The sequence below is a fragment of the Neoarius graeffei genome, chromosome 8 (genome assembly GCF_027579695.1).
Source record: "Neoarius graeffei isolate fNeoGra1 chromosome 8, fNeoGra1.pri, whole genome shotgun sequence".
In the NCBI taxonomy this organism is placed as follows: Eukaryota; Metazoa; Chordata; class Actinopteri; order Siluriformes; family Ariidae; genus Neoarius; species Neoarius graeffei.
The window spans coordinates 30,211,439-30,230,526 of NC_083576.1; the positions used below are offsets into that span (position 1 = coordinate 30,211,439).

The 19,088-nt window shown below is 39.9% G+C and overlaps 1 protein-coding gene across 3 annotated transcripts in view; it reads right to left on the bottom strand.

Annotated features, from left to right (window-relative positions):
• ebf1a (EBF transcription factor 1a) overlaps positions 1–19,088 on the bottom strand; it is a 224,528-nt gene that overhangs the window by 82,964 nt on the left and 122,476 nt on the right. For all 3 annotated transcript variants that reach the window (XM_060927571.1, XM_060927569.1, XM_060927568.1), the window contains exons 7-8: positions 10,927–11,008; positions 6,091–6,232 (exon numbers count right to left, since the gene is read on the bottom strand). In XM_060927571.1, coding sequence (XP_060783554.1) covers positions 6,091–6,232; positions 10,927–11,008 — 224 coding nt within the window. The remainder of the gene's footprint in view (positions 1–6,090; positions 6,233–10,926; positions 11,009–19,088) is intronic.

The window sequence follows — 19,088 nt, forward strand, 5'->3', positions numbered from 1 at the left end:
ATGCATCTCTTTCTGAGATGTTTCTGATTTAGAAGTTATGAAGAGTGTACATATTCTGTCAGGAAAACTCAATTCCTTTAACATTAAAACTCAGGTAGTATTAGCACATAATTTGCTATACATAGACATGAGTTTTACTGGGAAATACGCCACTCACATTTTCATATGAACTACAGCCATGACATATTTTCTTATCTTCACTCATGAGGATATCGATTAATTGTTTGTTTTTTGATACGTTTGGGTACTTTTTGTTTGTGAATGTATCTATATAATAAAAAGAAAATCCCACGTTGGCTTGAAGATATGAAGTTTATCTTCGTGTTGAAAAACTTGTATTTTTCATCCAAAATACATTGTAGATCTGAGTGACATATTTTCCGATATTTCACTCCAATGACATTACTCCCTCTATGTTCACCACCTGAAGACTTCATATCTTCGCGCAACCATGTTATATCCTCTAGATATAATGTAAAAATCTAACGAAAATATGCTTTTCCTGTCCAAACCTGAGTAAGTATATGACTGAATTACTTTGTTCATTAAGATCAAATCAGATTTCAAATCATCTCCATGAGTTATTAAAGATTACTTGGAGAACCTGTCTCTAACCTGAGAAGCCATGCAGCAGTGTGAGAAAGAAATTACCAGGTAAAGCAATATAAGACACTTAAAGATGTCTAAACAGAACACAACATTGGGAAGAATGTTGGTGCTCTTTTTTCTAACCTGTGCAAAAGCCAAGGCCAACAATTACAGTGAGTGCATTGTATAGAGTTTCATTACAACATGTATTCAGTTCATTGTGACTTTTTTTTTTTTTTTTTATTCCTATATATCTGGTTGAGCTCAATCATTATTGGGAACATAATGATCTCCACAGTGGTTCCTCGAGCACTCTAGCCTGTAGGAAACACTGAGTGCTTCCTTCATATGCAGCAATCATTTTACTCGCCTTCCTTCATGACTGGTTAAGTGTGCAATCTGTAGATAATAACGTTTATAAACTGGATGTTCCTGTAGCTACTTTGTGTGTTTTATGCATGCATGAGGCAGAACCAGTATAGTGCTCTTAGGCTCCTCTTGCGTTTGCCTATGAGCAGTCAGCTGTGTAACAAAATACAAAAAGCAGTAAGAGACAGGAAGGGAAGAAGTATGTTGGTATAATGATGCAACACGGTTTCTCAGTAAGTTTAGAGACTGTCATCTCTCTCTGCTCTGCAATTCTCCTTCGTGATGTGAAGAAGCTCTACCCAGTGTGACAAAGTGGCTTAGTTTTGCTGAATTCAGAGATCTGTTATTAATTATCTTCATGCCAATAAAGTTTGTTGATCTGGGAAAAGAACAGTGAAGCAAATTCTCTAATGAGTCAATGGATGGCAAACAGGGGGCACTGAGAGATTCAACATGCAAAGCTGTATTCAAATTACGCACATCAGAATTCAGACCTCAGATATAATCATATACTACTCAGACTATCGTGTGTGAGTCGCATGTGTGGCGCACTGAGGTTGCCTAAAACAGAGCCATGTCTCACTTATGCATTATTCTGATCTTGAGCTTAAGCCCAGCTTTCTTGTGTGATATCTGCTTGAGTGAAGAGCAATATTAAGGCCAGCTGCATGTCTTACAGTTTGATATAACCACAATATTACACTCATAACATTCATGTTTTAGGTTTTGGCCTGTATATATACTTAAAACTATGAAATGCCACATTAAATACATAAACATGACACAAATAACATGAAAAAAGGTTGTGGTTTTTTTTTTTCTTTTTTTTTAAATTCAGTTAAGGTCTTCAATCTCTTAATTTGAGACATTGTTTTATGTCAAGGACCTTTTTTATGAATAATTGTCAAGGACCAATTTTTTTTTTCAAATGAATAAACTCATGAACTACACTTACATAATGAGCTCTATGTGTAGCAGATGAGTGCTTTGTCAGCTTATCCTTTAAACCATGGGCATGTTTTATTGACAGGAAAGCACATTCAAATAAACCAAAACACTGGCATTATTTTATTAGTATGACAACTCAAGCAATATGAATTTGAACTGAGCAAATAACCTCCACAAGCTACAGCACTATTACACATTATTTCATTAGCTGTAACCATGTCATGGCCTAAAAATATTATGGGGCACTTTAATGATTCACTGCTTTCAAACCAATAAATCAAACCAAATGCACATCATCATGAAAGGATGCATCATGCAAGGTGTCTTGGTAATAAATTGATCAACACCTGCTGTGTGGCTGTCTGAACTACATGGGGTGACAAACCTTCTACTATTTTAGCCTAGTAATGATTGGGAAAATCTTTTCTAGGTTAAGTTTTGAATGCAGTCCATATTACTTGGTGTGGATCAGAGGTTTAACACCACTTGTGTAGTCTGTTGTCATGCAGCATGGTTGGCATGATTCCACAGAGTTGAAGGACGCAAAATGCAAAGCATGAAACCAAAGCAAAGTCAAAACAAAAATATCCAATGAGGATCATTATCATTACAGACACAAATGCTAGAGCAAGACTTTGCAAATCATGAGCACTTAATTCATAGTTTATATAGATGAATATACAGTGGTGCTTGAAAGTTTGTGAACCCTTTAGAATTTTCTATATTTCTGCATAAATATGACCTAAAACATCATCAGATTTTCACACAAGTCCTAAAAGTAGATAAAGAGAACCCAGTTAAACAAATGAGACAAAAATATTATACTTGGTCATTTTTTTATTGAGGAAAATGATCCAATATTACATATCTGTGAGTGGCAAAAGTATTATGTGAACCTTTGCTTTCAGTATCTGGTGTGACCCCCTTGTGCAGCAATAACTGCAAGTAAACATTTCCGGTAACTGTTGATCAGTCCTCCACACCGGCTTGGAGGAATTTTAGCCCATTCCTCTGTACAGAACAGCTTCAACTCTAGGATGTTGGTGGGTTTCCTTGTATGAACTGCTCGCTTCAGGTCCTTCCACAACATTTCAATTGGATTAAGGTCAGGACTTTGACTTGGCCATTCCAAAACATTAATTTTATCCTTCTTTAACCATTCTTTGGTAGAACGACTTGTGTGCTTAGGGTCGTTGTCTTGCTGCATGACCCACCTTCTCTTGAGATTCAGTTCATGGACAGATGTCCTGACATTTTCCTTTAGAATTTGCTGGTATAATTCAGAATTCATTGTTCCATCAATGATGGCAAGCCATCCTGGCCCAGGTGCAGCAAAACAGGTCCAAACCATGATACTACCATCACCCTGTTTCACAGATAGGATAAGGTTCTTATGCTGGAATGCAGTGTTTTTCCTTTCTCCAAACATAACGCTTCTCATTTAAATCAAAATGTTCTATTTTGGTCTCATCCGTCCACAAAACATTTTTCCAATAGCCTTCTGGTTTGTCCATGTGATCTTTAGCAAACTGCAGACAAGCAGCAATGTTCTTTTTGGAGAGCAGTGGCTTTCTCCTTGCAACCCTGCCATGCACACCATTGCTGTTCAGTGTTTTCCTGATGGTGGATTCATAAACATTAACATTAGTCAATGTGAGAGATGCCTTCAGTTGCTTTGAAGTTACCCTGGGGTCCTTTGTGACCTTGCTGACTATTACACGCCTTGCTCTTGGAGTGATCTTTGGCTACATCCACACGACAACGGCAACGAGATGTTATTTAAAAATATATCGCGTCCAAATGGGCAACAATCAGTAAAATATCTGGTCCATATGGCAACGCAACGCTTGCTGAAAACGATGCAATACACATGCCACACCTCTAGGGGCGCTGTAAGACGGTCCCTTCGGAAACACCAGAACAATAGAAGAAGTAAGGACGCATGCGCATAATCCGCGAGACTTCATATTAGCCACAAAGTCAGGAAAATCTGTTTATAAAATTACATTATAATGACCAAATACAATGAAAAGTATTTTTCCAGTCTCACCTGTGAAAGGTAATCCCATGTGATCTCGTTTGGACGGCAAACCTGTTGGTACAGTTAAACGCAGCTAATCTTTATTCTCCGCTTTGACCTCTCCAATATGGCGGTGAGGATGACGTATGATTCTACGCGGAAGGTGGCGTCTTTAATGGTCCGGAATAAATTGAATACTACACGTTGATGGATTAATTTGTTTCTCACCTGTGAAAGGTAATCCAATGTGATCTCGTTTGGACGGTAAACCTGTTGGTACAGTTAAAGGCAGCACATGAATCTTTATTCTCCGCTTTGACCTATCCAATATGGCGGCGAGGATGACGTATGATTCTACGCGGAAGGCGGCGTCCTTAATGGTCCGGAATAAATTGGATTAATTTGTTCTTCTACGCCCTTTTTGAGGAATGTATTGTCGGACTTAAATCAACATCTGAAGAGGTGAGATCGCTCCTTTTTTTCCCTATTTTTGCTGGCGGGATTGCACCATTACACTAAATATTCACAGTGAAAATATTTTGTAAGCGCGTTTCATGAACCAAGTTATAGGATTTGTTGACAACTCGCATCGCATCGCAATGAGAAGATCATTGGCACTACTGGTGTTAAGAATCAGACCATTTCATAAATGAATATTTTGCTGTAGAGCTGCAGTGTTTGTACAATTGCATGTTTTTGCTTCACTATTACTGTCACTATTCTGCTTCTTGCATTACTACTGTGAACTAACACTGAACATAATAATAATAATAATAATAATAATATCCAAGCTCGTGTTTCACTCTCACTAGTGCTCTGTAAGGCTTTTTCCTGGTGATATTCGTTACACTTCTACCCGGCGTGAAGCACTCACAGTCATGTGGTTGTGACGTCATCGTAAACAAATCCGTTCTACTCATCCAGACGACTTCACAACGGCAACGTTGCCAGATCTTTCCACTCTGGAACCCGTTCTCAAAAAGATTGCGTTTTGGGCACCCAAAACGCCAGTGCCGTGTGGATGCCAGGCCTAAACGATAAGCAATTGTATCGGAGTCACCTGAATCTGTTGCCGTGTGGACAGGGCCTTTGTTGGTCGACCACTCCTGGGGAGGGTAACAATGGTCTTGAATTTCCTCCATTTGTACACAATCTGTCTGACTGTGGATTGGTGGAGTCCAAACTCTTTAGCGATGGTTTTGTAACCTTTTCCAGCCTGATGAGCATCAACAACACTTTTTGAGGTCCTTAGAAATCTCCTTTGTTTGTGCCAAGAAACACTTCCACAAACATGTGTTGTGAAGATCAGACTTTGATAGATCCCTGTTCTTTAAATTAAACAGGGTGCCCACTCACACCTGATTGTCATCCCATTGATTAAAAACACCTGACTCTAATTTCACCTTCAAATTAACTGCTAATCCTAGAAGTTCACATACTTTTGCCACTCACAGATATGTAATATAGAACTTTGGAATAATAGAACTTTGGTTGCAGGCAGGTGAGAATATGAGTCTTATGATCTTACCATAAAGAGGTTGAATATTTTGAGTTTGCTTTTTGTTCATTTGTAGAGAACATTGGCAGAGAACATTCTGGAGAGGCAAGTAGGGTTGCTGACCTGACCCTGACTAATGCAGGATAAACCTGTATCTGACTTTGTCAACTGTCATAGTTGTGCCAAATACTGTGCATGACTAGATTACCCATCAGCCCCAGCACTTCACATGTGATTGATCACTCTAGTTGTCCCGTATCACCTCTATTTAAGTTCCAATTTCTTTGCCAAGCTTCTGTTGTGATTATCCCTCATAGTGTGTTCTATCAGTTCATGTTCATGCTTCTCATTCTCACATTGATTGATTGTTTTTGGTTTACTTAATTATTAATTACTTAATTACTTAATTATTATCTGCATTTGGTTCGCTTGTGCCTGCTTCCCTAACATCAACTCCCTCAGATTCTGCTATATCTACATTTAAAACCACAACTACCAAAAGGACTTCTTTTGTCCCTTCACATAGGTCAAATGAAAGTTGTGTTTTGCTTAAACCGTGGACACCTTGATTACCAGATATCAGCTGGTTTGAAAGCAGTGAATCATTAAAGCACCCCATAATATTTATTGTCAAGACTCAAGATCAAGAAGACACAAATATACTCACCATGTTCCAAGTATGAGGGCGTGCCCTCTGAGGGGTCCAGTCGGCGAGCCCTGCGCCCATGTTTAGAGTTGTTGTGCACAAACATGTTATCAGACACAGCCAGAACATGACCATCCACGCTGACTGTCGTAGAGACTACCACCTACAGGATCAGACATATTGATGGCTCCTAATTTGCAGTACAAATCCCCATTTACCACCTTTACCCCTCATATTCCCAGAGACTATGCATGGCTCCTTGAAAGCAGAGATCCTTTTATTTAAATCTTAGCTCAGCAGCTTACAGAAGTGTTATTATCAAGAGGCATGATGCTTGAAAAGGCCTGGTAACTTTGATTTAGCCAAGCACTGATATTCACTGCTTCTTTTCTCATGGTGATGTTCTTATTTTGCCTATTCTCTCTTTAACAGATACTTGCATCACACTCTACATTTTTTAGGAAATAATAAGGATACTGTTAAACATCCAAGCTCATTTATCTCCTTCCAATTAGACTAAATTCAGTTTTCTAGAACTATATGGAAATGTACTGATTGCTGAATTTCTTCAGTTACAGCCTGTAGAAATACAAGTCAGTGTAAGTATTCATTAAATTTGACCAAGCATTCAATAACACATCATCCAAACATCCATCTATTATCTGTAGCCATTTATCCTGTTCTACAGGGTCGCAGGCAAGCTGGAGCCTATCCCAGCTGACTATGGGCGAGAGGCTGGGTACATCCTGGACAAGTTGCCAGGTTATCGCAGGGCTGACACAGAGACAACCAACCATTCACACTCACATTCACACCTACGGTCAATAGACAGTTTTCACTGACGTCACGGCATTCCGGGGAACGCCCTCCAGCCGTCATCTTGTGGGGCAAACAAAACGGACCATTGCCATTACCGGCTACGTTATCTCAGACGAATTTATGAAGTTATATAGTCAGTTTTCTAAAATAAAGATCAATGTCGGCAAAATCAAGCAAACAGAAGTATATAGATGCATTAGACGACATCTCACGACAACGGTATGCAGCCAAACTGGCCTTGATTGGGGGAATTGACCCCTACGAAGTGGACAAAGATGCATTTTCAAGTGACTATGCAGGGCTGCCAAAGCCTGAAACTGCCAAAGCCTGCTCCAAAGCCTGAAACTGACTTCATCAAACTTTAAAGGCTGTCTGATATATACAACTTTATATATTCACAGAGCGCCTTTTGGCGGATGCCGCCTGAATCGCACAGATCCGATTTTTTTTTTTTGGGGGGGGCGTTGGAGTGTCTGATTATAATTTCAAAGTAAATTCTGTATTAAAATTACTAAATAAGCAAATCCGTTACAGTCCATGAAACAGGAAGTATAAGGATGAGAAAAAAACAGTTTAAATCGTAAAGCTGCGCACATTTGCGCAATCCTGCACACCGCTCAGGCTGTGCAAATGTGCGCAGCTTTCCGATTTAAACTGTTTTTTTCTCATCCTTATACTTCCTGTTTCATGGACTGTAACGGATTTGCTTATTTAGTAATTTTAATACAGAATTTACTTTGAAATTATAATCAGACACTCCAACGCCCCCCCTAAAAAAAAAAATCAGATCTGCGCGATTCAGGCGGCATCCGCCAAAAGGCGCGCTGTTTGCATCCCAAACACAAATCAAATCATACAGAATAGATCTAAAATGTTTTCCAAAAATGACCCTTGCGTGAGTGAAGTGACAAGTTTCAAATAGAAACATGACAAACGAGCGATATTAAGTGTACATTACAATGTAAACATACACTCAGCGGTTCCAGTTAGGCATTCTCCAGAGATTGTTTACATGATGTTTTGGTTTCCAAAAACAAACAAACACAATTGATTGTTTATTTAAACAACTTACCACTTATAAAATGATCGGAGCAGACTTTGCTGTGTTTGGAAGGCTGATAATCCTTGCGGTTGATTCTTGCAAGCCATAGATTTCTCCTTTGTATGCTGAGTTTCTTTGTTTGCTCACCTTCATGCTCCCGTACAGTGGGAATTCCATAAAAGCTCCGCTTGACTTCATCATTTGACCTATTATGACAGCCGTGAATACAACAGGTGTGCACCATTGCTAGCTTTAAATAGCCTGCTTGGGTTCTTTTGAAGACTTTGTACTCGCGCGTTACAATGTGTGCTCAGTCACCCGTACGGTAAGCTTGACCCGCAAGATGGCCGCCACTAGGGAATCCCTGACTCTGTGACGTCATGTGAAAACTATCTATTCAGAGCCACCAATTAGCCTAACCCTCATGTCTTTGGACTGTGGGGGAAACCGGAGCACCTGGAGAAAACCCACGCAGACACGGGGAGAACATGCAAACTCCACACAGAAAGGCCCTCGCCGGCCGCTGGGCCCAGGACCCAGGACCTTCTTGCTGTGAGGTGACAGTGCTAACCACTACACCACTGTGCCACCCATCATCAAAACAATGTGATTTAATGGAAGGTTCAATGCAGAAAAATATAATATGACATGAAAAAAACTCCACAAGACAACAGGGCCTTAAACTGTTTTGGGTTAAAAAACAAAACAAAAACAACCATATTTTACAAACCCAATAAACACATGAAACATGAAAACAGTCAACTTAAATATTAACAGGAACCCTCAAGAAGTAAAATTGCTTGTATAAAATAAAATTTACACATTAAAACCATGACTCAAATTTTTAACCAGGACAAACTACTCACTTTTGGCCATCTTTGTCTACAAACTAACTAATCAATCTATCTATCTATCTATCTATCTATCTATCTATCTATCTATCTATCTATCTATCAACATTTTTTCCTCAAACAATATTTAGCAAAAAATTATTGCCATTCATAAACCCAAATTAATCATTGGAAAAACTTCTAATTCTTAATTTCTCTCACTCTCCAAGTTCTTGGCCTAACTATTAAGTGATTTCATACCCTATATTTAAGCTGAAATGAAGGGTGGCAAAAATTTTGGATAGTGACCAAACACATTTTGCACCAAAACCGGTGTTTGGGGCATACCTGTCAACCCTCCCGTTTTTCCCGGGAAATCCCTTATTTTGACTTATTTCCTGCTGTCTTCCCGTTTTTTTATTTTCCCGAAAATATCCCGTATTTTCACATTATATAAAAGTCGGTAGGTCCAGAATTCATGACGCGCCTCTGACAGGAGTTTACAGCAGGAAATCGGGCCATGAATTCACGTCCCCACCCTCTCCAGTACAGCAGGTGGCAGTCTAGTAATTACACATTGATTTTAATTGCATGTCTGTGAAGAAGACTGTCAGAACCATAGAACTAGTCTGACCCATAGATTTACATAGAAGACTAGATTCCTCACCGCGTATTCCAGAACGTCCGCACAGGGCAGCCATCTTACCACAGACAAGGGGTATGAAGACTTACGCAAGCACAGCACTCACATTATGATTTACAGGAAATCAAAGTACTGACTTTGATGACAAGATGATGTGTGTGTCTGTGTGTGTTTTAATTGTAGATGTTTATATCAGTATGTTTAGTTTTATTTTAACTGCACATTGGAGCCTAGTCAAATGAAATTTCAATCTTCTGTGCTAACATATATTGGCTTTGACATGATAATCAGCTTTGAATGTTCTTTTTGTAAATGTAAAGATATCTTTTTATCCTTGGAAGTATAACCACATGTGATTAATTAAGTGCTTTTTTTGTCACAAACTACCGTGAGTCGCTGTCACTGTTTTATACTATTACTTACTCGGGCAGTGCATTTGTTATTATGCTATGATGTGAGTTTGCATTTGTTATTATGCTATGATGTGAGTTTACATTTGTTATTATGCTATGATGTGAGTGCATTAAGTTTTTGAGGTGGATGAAGTATTTCTGAAGTTTCAGAAGTGAGTAAGCTGTTTATTTAACTTTAGCTTCCCCTACGCCCTATCACATGTAAAAATATTTTCACTAAAAATTGGAAATAAATTGTATGATTATTTGTCCTAAGGCCGCAGTTATCCATAAGTATGCAGTGTTAGGCTTCTCACAGCATAGGAATTTCAGCATGCATCCTGTCTTACAGTCTGTAGTATACTGAAATATTTTCGCCAAGCTATGCGTATTTTTTTTAAACATAAAATGATTATTCATCATTAATATCATAAATACATCCGTTTGTTTTATATAACAAACCAAACCGTTTGAATATCGATTGAAATTTGAGGACGTTACGGTCATCTGAAAAGTACATATCGCTACCAACACAATGTAATGGGTAAGCCAGCTGTCTGAGGTAAGATGGCCGCCATGTGCGGACGTTCGACTTCGTTGACGGGCAACGGGGACGAGGCATCTAGTCTTCTATGTAAATCTATGGTCTGACCAAGGTCACTGCTCGGAACTTCTCACAAAACTAAAAGATGGTCGTAATTCTTTCCTCAGGGAGCGAGTTTCAGTAGACGGCGAGACTAGAGACATGAATAAAGAAAGGAGCGAGGCAAAACCAAAAAAGGTGTATTGCCGCTACTTGCCCAAATGGCAGGACGAATTTAATTTTGTGAAGAAAAGTCAGTTCGATTACCGACTTTCTGAAATTTTCGGAAAGTTCGACTTTCCGAAATTTTCCCTTATTTTGAGTTAAAATCTGGGAAATATCCCTTTTTTTCAAACCTCAAAGTTGACAGGTATGATTTGGGGCACTTTGGTCGGCTTAGTTTTTTGCAGGTGGGTGAAAAGTAACTGAACCTTCATGACAATGTAGAGTGCAGTACACAATGTTATTTATTCAATGAGAAAAAATGAATACGGTATATAAAATTGGTGAATGTGTGCACAGTGACAGGCTTCAGTGTCAGTTGTTACCTGGAAGCGTCGCATGTCTCTTGGGTTCCCTGCATTCTTTAGACAGTTCTGGTTACACTTCAGGAAAAACTTTAGGAAAAATCTGAAAAGACACAGAATAACAAAGTATGTTACAACATGACTGGTACAAAATCATTGCGCTGGTAGACATCAACTTCTGAACTGTTCTGCATGAGATTCATTGAAGGAATATCAGCTGGGAGAAAACAAGAAAAAAGTGGCTTATGCTGAACCAAATTGGCAGGAGCAAACTGCATGAAAGTGTTCCTTCTGTCAGTCATTATTCAGCCTTTCTTTAATTCTTTAATTAATTTTACTTTAGCAAGGATGAATTTTTGCACTTATTTTGTTTTCAATTAAAGCTTTGTGTTGGGAACAGACTTTAAAAATTTTTCCTGCATGTTCCATGTTCTGATATTTACTAATTCATTAAGACTGCAGGGTTTCCTTTTCTCTGACTTGCTCTATTCATTATTTGCTCGCTCCCTTTTCCCTTCCACTGCTGCATCTTAAGCCCTGTCCACACGGCAACGGATTCAGGTGACTCCGATACAATTGCTTATCGTTTAGGCCTGGCGTCCACACGGCACCGGCGTTTTGGGTGCCCAAAACGCAATCTTTTTGAGAACGGGTTCCAGAGTGGAAAGATCTGGCAACGTTGCCGTTGTGAAGTCGTCTGGATGAGTAGAACGGATTTGTTTACGATGACGTCACAACCACATGACTGAGTGCTTCACGCCGGGTAGAAGTGTAACGAATATCACCAGGAAAAAGCCTTACAGAGCACTAGTGAGAGTGAAACACGAGCTTGGATATTATTATTATTATTATTATTATTATTATGTTCAGTGTTAGTTCACAGTAGAAATGCAAGAAGCAGAATAGTGACAGTAATAGTGAAGCAAAAACATGCAATTGTACAAACACTGCAGCTCTACAGCAAAATATTCATTTATGAAATGGTCTGATTCTTAACACCAGTAGTGCCAATGATCTTCTCATTGCGATGCGAGTTGTCAACAAATCCTATAACTTGGTTCATGAAACGCGCTTACAAAATATTTTCACTGTGAATATTTGTGTAATGGTGCAATCCCGCCAGCAAAAATAGGGGGAAAAAGGAGCGATCTCACCTCTTCAGATGTTGATTTAAGTCCGACAATGCATTCCTCAAAAAGGGCGTAGAGGAGCAAATTAATCCACTTTTTATTCCGGACCATTAAAGACGCCGCCTTCCGCGTAGAATCATACGTCATCCTCGCCGCCATATTGGAGAGGTCAAAGCGGAGAATAAAGATTAGCTGCGTTTAACTGTACCAACAGGTTTACCGTCCAAACGAGATCATATGGGATTATCTTTCACAGGTGAGAAACAACAAATTAATCTATCAACGTGTATCATTCAATTTATTCCGGACCATTGAAGACGCCGCCTTCCGCGTAGAATCATACGTCATCCTCGCCGCCATTTTGGATAGGTCAAAGTGGAGAATAAAGATTAGCTGCGTTTAACTGTACCAACAGGTTTTCTGTCCAAACGAGATCACATGGGATTACCTTTCACAGGTGAGACTGTATTTGGTCATTATAATGTAATTTTACAAACAGATTTTCCTGACTTTGTGGCTAATATGAAGTCTCGCGCATATTAGTTTATGCGCATGCGTCGTTACTTCTATTGTTCTGGTGTCTCCGAAGGGACCGTCTTACAGCGCCCCTAGAGGTGTGGCATGTGTATTGCATCGTTTTCAGCAAGCGTTGCGTTGCCATATGGACCAGATATTTTACTGATTGTTGCCCATTTGGACGCGATATATTTTTAAATAACATCTTGTTGCCGTTGTCGTGTGGATGTAGCCTTAGTGAAGAACCAGTGTGCACCCCTACACCTGGTGTTTAATGCACCCTCAATTATGCTTAATGGGAGATCACAGTCATGACTCAGCCACGTGATCTCATCTTGAATGTGCTGTGATTACTCGATGTAGCAATACAATAGTCTTAATTTTTCCAAACAATTGGACTTCGCAAGTACTCAAACACAGCTTTAAATGCACATGAACAAGATGTGTATCCAGTACTTTCTCTGAATATGTGTACATGTGTTGTGTACAAGTGTAGGTATTTGTGTTTGGTGACAGCATTTTTTTTTTTTGTATGTGACTTGCTGTGTGTGTATATTGGCTGGAATTTGCCCAGGATCCACACAGATTGTTGCCGTTATCTGCTGTCTACCTGATACCTTTGTCATTACACATTCTGTTCATACTTTTGTCATCTATCTATTCTAAACATTTGTGCCTTTTCCAGTAGCTCTAATGAGCAGAGGGCAGGATGACCGCACACACGTGTATACACTCACTCACACACACACACAGACACACAGGTTGTTGCGAGTCTGTTGCTATTGTGCTATTCAAATATGCAAATTACTCAAAGCATGAGTGCAGGGATTCAAGCTAAAAAAAAAAAACTGGCCTGGTTATGCTTTAGATTAGATTTTCTTTAACTAGCAAAATTATGTTTATTTTAATACATTTAATTCAATTTTACTTGTGTAACACTTTTAACAATAGACCCTGTCACAAAGCAGATTTACAGAAATCCAGAAATTGATTTAAATACCTAATGAGCAAGTCAGAGGTACCCCCCGAGGGAGGGGAAAAAAAGAAAAAAACAAAAGAAAACCCATCTCGTTCTGGGTGACACCAGAGAATAGGCTTATAAATCATTACTCTTTTACAACTGTGTACTATAATGCAGTACTGTGTGTGTTAAAAGGATGTTCAGTATGCTCATATTATGAATGAGTCCTAGAATAAGGACAGGAAAGCAAAGGGGAGACTTGGCAGAAACTGTTTTTGGGAAGTGCAAATGTTTGGTTTATATGGTTCATTATTTAAAATGTTAATGTAAGCATTAATTACACTGTTCACATTATTTATGGTGTATTTATGCTGAAGTTTATTAATTTTAATGAATGCTGTAAATGGTGTTAGTTAAGTGAATCTTAATATAAAGCATTGCCCAAGACTTCAATATGATCAATATGATGGAAATCCATCGTGGTGATGTGGTGAGTACTTTGGGGTGTGTGTGTGTGTGTGTGTCCATGTCCACAAAGATAACCAAGCAGTGCTGTTTTGGTAAACAGATTCTTCCCTGAGGGTTGAATGTATTGAGGGCTTGCAGCCTTCTCTGATATCATTTACTGTATGAGCTCTAAGCCCTGTAGTGTTCCTGTCTGATTCGCCACCGCTGCCGCCTTTCTGAGCTCTCCATGATCTCTCTATCCATCTCTGGCTCTCGCTCTCAGCTGCCCTTGTGTGTCAATAGCACAGAGAGTGTGACCCATTCCTTCTAACACTCAGCTTAACCCCAACACTCATATCACACACTCTCTCAGTCCAACTAAATCCCCTGCAAATACCAGGGTGTGCTGGCTATAGCTTCCCAACACCTTTGTGTCTCATGCCTGTACAATGTTTACACACAAATGCTTTAACCTACACTTCAGAAATAAGAAGTGCAATGTATATACACCCATCAGCCATAACATTAAAACCACTGACAGGCGAAATGAATAACACTGAGTATCTCATTACAGTGACACCTGTCAAGGTGTGGAATATAGTAGGCAGCAAGTGAACAGTCAGTTCCTTAAGTTGATGTACTGGATGGAAGAAAAAACTTGGCAAGTGTAAGGATCTGAGTGACTTTGACAAGGGTGATGTCTAGATGACTGGGTCAGAGCATCTCCAAAATAGCAGGTCTTTTGGGGTGTTTCTGGTATGTACTGGTTAATACCTACCAAACATGGTCCAAGGAAGAACAACCGGCGAACCAGTGGCATGGTCATGGGTGCCCAAGGTTCATTGATGCAAGTGGGAAGCACAGGCTAGTCCATCTGGTCCAATCCCACAGAAGAGCTACTTTTAGCAAAAATTGCTGAAAAAGTTCATGCTGGTTATGATAGAAAAGTGTCAGAACACATAATGCATCACAGCTTGCTGCATATGGGGCTGATTAACTGCAGACCAGTCAGAATGCTCATGCTGACACCTGTCCACTGCTGAAAGCACCTACAATAGGCATGTGAGCATCAGACCATGGAGCAATGGAAAAAGTCAGCTTGGTCTGATAAATCACATTTTCTTTTACATCCTTTGGTTGGCCAGGTGTGTGTGTGTGTGTGTGTGTGTGTGTGTGTGTGTGTGTATGACTTCCCTTGGGAAGAGATGGCACAGGATGCACTATGGAAAGAAGGCAAAGCAGCAGAGGCAGTGGGCAATGTTCTAGGCAATGTTCTTCTGGGTAACATTGGGTCCTGGCATTCATGTTGATGTTATTTTGACACGTACCACCTACCTAAACATTATTGCAAACCAAGTACATCCCTTCATGGTAACAGTATTCCCTAATGGCAGTGGCCTCTTTCAGCAGGATAATGTGCCCTATCACACTGCAAAAATTGTCAGGAATGGCTTGAGGAACATGACAAAGAGTTCATGGTGTGTGAATAGGCCTCCAAATTCCCCAGATCTCAATCCAATCAAGGATCTGTGGGGTGTGCTGGACAAACAAATCCGATATATGGAGGCCCCACCTCACAACTTATAGGACTTAAAAGATCTGCTGCTAATGTCTTGGTGCCAGATACAGTGGTGCTTGAAAGTTTGTGAACCCTTTAGAATTTTCTATATTTCTACATAAATATGATCTAAAACATCATCAGATTTTCACACAAGTCCTAAAAGTAGATAAAGAGAACCCAGTTAAACAAATGAGACAAAAATATTATACTTGCTCATTTATTTATTGAAGAAAATGATCCAACATTACATGTCTGTGAGTGGCAAAAGTATGTGAACCTTTGCTTTCAGTATCTGGTGTGACCCCCTTGTGCAGCAATAACTGCAACTAAATGTTTCCGGTAACTGTTGATCAGTCCTGTACACCGGCTTGGAGGAATTTTAGCCTGTTCTTCCGTACAGAACAGCTTCAACTCTGGGATGTTGGTAGGTTTCCTCACATGAACTCTTTGCTTCAGGTCCTTCCACAACATTTCGATTGAATTAACCTCAGGACGTTGACTTGGCCATTCCAAAACATTAACTTTATTCTTCCTTAACCATTCTTTGGTAGAACGACTTGTGTGCTTAGGGTCGTTGTCTTGCTGCATGACCTGCCTTCTCTTGAGATTCAGTTCATGGACAGATGTCCTGACATTTTCCTTTAGAATTCACTGGTATAATTCAGAATTCATTGTTCCATCAATGATGGCAAGCCATCCTGCCCCAGATGCAGCAAAACAGGCACAAACCATGATACTACCACCATCATGTTTCACAGATGGGATAAGGTTCTTATGCTGGTATGCAGGGTTTTCCTTTCTCCAAACATAACGCTTCTCATTTAAGCCAAAAAGTTCTATTTTGGCCTCATCTGTCCACAAAACATTTTTCCAGTAGCCTGGCTTGTCCATGTGATCTTTAGCAAACTGCAGATGAGCAGCAATGTTCTTTTTGGAGAGCTGTGGCTTTCTCCTTGCAACCCTGCCATGCACACCATTGTTGTTCAGTGTTCTCCTGATGGTGGACTCATGAACATTAGCATTAGCCAATGTGAGAGAGGCCTTCAGTTGCTTTGAAGTTACCCTGGGGTCTTTTGTGACCTCGCCGACTATCACACGCCTTGCTCTTGGAGTGATCTTTGTTGGTCGACCACTCCTGGGGAGGGTAACAATGGTCTTGAATTTCCTCCATTTGTACACAATCTGTCTGACTGTGGATTGGTGGAGTCCAAACTCTTTAGAGATGGTTTTGTAACCTTTTCCAGCCTGATGAGCATCAACAACGCTTTTTCTAAGGTCCTCAGAAATCTCCTTTGTTGGTGCCATGATACACTTCCACAAACATGTGTTGTGAAGATCAGATTTTGATAGATCCCTGTTCTTTAAATAAAACAGGGTGCCCACTCACACCTGATTGTCATCCCACTGATTGAAAACACCTGACTCTAATTTCACCTTCAAATTAACTGCTAATCCTAGAGGTTCACATACTTTTGCCACTCAGAGATATGTAATATTGGATCATTTTCCTCAATAAATAAATGACCAAGTATAATATTTTTGTCTCGTTTGTTTAACTGGGTTCTCTTTATCTACTTTTAGGACTTGTGTGAAAATCTGATGATGTTTAAGGTCATCTTTATGCAGAAATATAAAAAATTCGAAAGGGTTCACAAACTTTCAAGCACCACTGTACCACAGCACACCTTCAGAGGTCTTATGGAGTCCATGCCTTAACAAATCAGAGCTATTTTGGTGGCACAATGGGGACCTACACAATATCAGGCAGGCAGTTTTGATGTTATGGCTGATACATATCCCTCTCATCCCTGCAGCGCTGGAGAGTTCATTCTCATGTGTAATGTTTATTAAATTGCACCCTGTCCCATTCATAAGGTGCTTTGGACAGCAATTGGATAGCAGATTGTTTAAGAGCACTTCAATTAGTGGAGGCTAACAGGCGTCCAAGTTTCTGAGAGCTGGAAAATACAATATGACCTACTACACATGCTCCTCTACCTGACATATTCATGTATAGCATGCAGTATTATATTCTGTAGTCCATATTAATATTGACAGCTATGAGAATGAGAAGGGCAATGGCTGGGTATACAAACATGTAAATACAAGAAAGATATGCTGAAGAATGCAGACAGAAAGAGAATGTAGAAAAAGGAAGAAAAAGACAAGCAAAAAAGCAGAAGGGCCTAAGGCTGTAGTCACAGGCTTCAACCCTTGACCTCTGATTCAGGGTTCTGATTCTTTATGTGCTGGGATGTGCCTCACCAAGACTCAAACATAAGCATACATAAAGTGATTTTGCACTTTAGACACTTTTTGAAATTCTTACTGATAAGAGAAAAAAACGACAATTATTTTGTTTTTGCTATACACTGACAGGGCGGTACGGTGGTGTCGTGGCTAGCACTGTCGCTTCACAGCAAGCAGGTTCCCACGGGGGCCTTTCTATGTGGAGTTTGCATGTTATCCCCATGTCTACGTGGGTTTCCTCCAGGCACTCCAGTTTCCTCCCACAGTCCAAAGACATGTGGGTTAGGTCGATTGGCTACTCTCAATTGGTTACTCTAAATTGTGTATGTGTACCTGCCACCAGATGAGGGTTTGGATCCCTCTGGTGTGCTATAATCACCCAACAGAATTCAGGGAAACTAGTTGATAGCTTCCTGTGAGGATGGCAACAGACAGACAGATACACTAACAAGATTCGTATTTGTGACCAAAGGTTAATATGAGATGACAGAATTTGAGCTTTAATTTCCTGATGTGTTAAACAACTTAAAACATGGCACCTTTGGCAGACCACAGCACCTTATTTTAATTTAAAGCAAATAATGTGATATTTGGTTGCATATCACTTGCTTGCAATAACTACATCAAGCCCACTGACATTGCCAAACTGCATTCTTCTTTTGTGATGCTTTTTCAGGATTATTCCACAGCATCTTTCAGTTGTTTTTTGTTTTGGGGGTTTCTCATTTCAGTTTCCTCTTCAGGAGGTGAAATGCATTCTCAATTGGGTTAAGGTTTGGTGATTGATTTGGCCAGCCTAAAACCTTCCACTTTATTTCCCCTAATGAATTCCTTTGTCATGTTGACAGTGTGTTTTGGGTCCTTGTCTTGCTGTATGATGAAGTTCCTCCCAATTAGATTGTATTAATTTCTCTGTAAATTGGCATACAGAACCTTCTGATCCTGACTGCTTATGAGTGGTTTGCATCTTGCAGTATGGAATCTATTTTTCTGCTCACGAAGTCTTCTTTGAACCATGGATTGTGATACCTTCACTCCTGCCCTGTGGAGGTTGGTGATGATGGCACTGTTGTTTTGGGGGGGGGGGGGTTCTATAGCTTGTAATGTTTCTGTCATCAACTGCTGTTGTTTTCTTTGGCTTACCTGTTCCATGTCTTATTAGTAGTACACCAGTAGTTTCCTTTTCTTTTCCAGGACATTCCAAATTGTTGCACTGGCCATGTCCAATGCTTGTGCAAAGGCTCAGATTGATTTTCCCTCTTTTCTCAACTTCAAAATGGCTTGCTTTTCTCCCATAGTCAGCTCTCTGGTCTGCATG